This window comes from Echinops telfairi, unplaced genomic scaffold, assembly GCF_000313985.2.
Source record: "Echinops telfairi isolate 266 unplaced genomic scaffold, ASM31398v2 ScPeMD7_2;HRSCAF=8, whole genome shotgun sequence".
Classification (NCBI taxonomy): Eukaryota; Metazoa; Chordata; class Mammalia; order Afrosoricida; family Tenrecidae; genus Echinops; species Echinops telfairi.
The window spans coordinates 77,967,566-77,968,939 of NW_022103898.1; the positions used below are offsets into that span (position 1 = coordinate 77,967,566).

Genomic DNA, 1,374 nt, shown 5'->3' on the forward strand with positions numbered 1-1,374 from the left:
TTAAGAATCACTTATAATCTTTCTGACTACTTCCCGGAAAGCTTGTTTTACTTGTTTATTTCTTAAAGTGTAAATGAAGGGGTTCAGTAAAGGGGCCACTGACGTATTGAGCACAGCTATTCCCTTATTGAAGGCAACTCCTTCTTTTGCTGAAGGTTTAATGTACATGAAGATGCAGCTTCCATAAGAGAGAGAGATGACAATCACGTGGGAGGAACACGTGGAAAAAGCCTTTTTCCTTTGCTGGGCAGAGGGGATCTTCAGAATGGTCCTGATGATATTTGTGTAGGAGAGAATCACCAGCACCAGGGTGACAGACAAGGCCACAACTGCTAAGATAAAATCAACCAACTCCAGGAGTCTTGTGTCTGAGCAGGATATTGACAAAAGTGGTCCAGTGTCACAATAATAATGATTCAGCACATTAGAAGCACAGAAATCCAGCTGACTGGTCTGAATGATTGGGTATAAAATAGTTAGAAACCCACCAAGCCAAGAGCAGAGAACCAGGTGGATACACAGTCTTTTGTTCATGATGGTTGTGTAATGTAGGGGTTTGCAGATGGCTACATAGCGATCATAAGACATGACAGCCAAAAGATAAAACTCTGTTGCACCGAAGGCTATGGCAAAGAAATACTGAGTGAAGCATCCAACAAAACTAATGGCTTTACTCCCCGTCGAGATGCTGAACAGCAGTCTAGGAGTAAACGTGGTTGTAAAGGAAATTTCCAAGAAGGAGAAATTCCTGAGGAAAAAATACATGGGAGTCTGGAGGTGGGAATCCAGTAAAGTGAGGATAATGATTATCAGATTACCTAAGGTGCTAAAAATGTAGGTAAGGAAGAGAAGTATAAAAATTACTGCTTGAAGCTCTGGGATGTCTGTTAGTCCCAAGAGGATGAATTCCTTGAGAAATGTTTGATTTTTCATTGCTACTCTTTGCTATCTGTAAAGGTACAAGGGAAAAAACTCAGTGATGAAGAGGGGAGAATAAATTCATAGAAATTAAAGGCTGACTAACATTGCCCCCCTCCCCCACTCATCTGTCACTTTGTTGTATTTTGGCGCCTTGCATGCTGCTTTGATGCGGGAACCTATGCCAATGCTATTTCTAGTACCAGGAGAGTCACAGCTGAGTATGCAGTGGAGTAGGCAGATTAAAACACATGGCCCACTTCTGAGGGATTAGCCACTGAAACCCTCAGGAGCAGCAGTGGAGTATTGTCTGATGTAGTCCCAGAAGATGAACACCTCCGTTTGGAAGGCACTGAAAATGCAACTAGGGAAGTGTTTCTCCCTTAAAGTATAGTTGAATTAAGTATGTAGATGGAGGAACATTTTTGGGACCATTATTTGCTAATGAAGTATTGC

General features: G+C 41.9%; 1 protein-coding gene across 1 annotated transcript; it reads right to left on the reverse strand.

The window, feature by feature from the left end:
• Positions 1–933, reverse strand: LOC101640771 (olfactory receptor 6C4-like). Its single transcript, XM_004700843.1, has one exon. It carries the CDS (start codon positions 931–933, stop codon positions 1–3), a length of 933 nt encoding a protein of 310 aa, XP_004700900.1.
• Between the last annotated feature and the right edge of the window lie 441 nt (positions 934–1,374).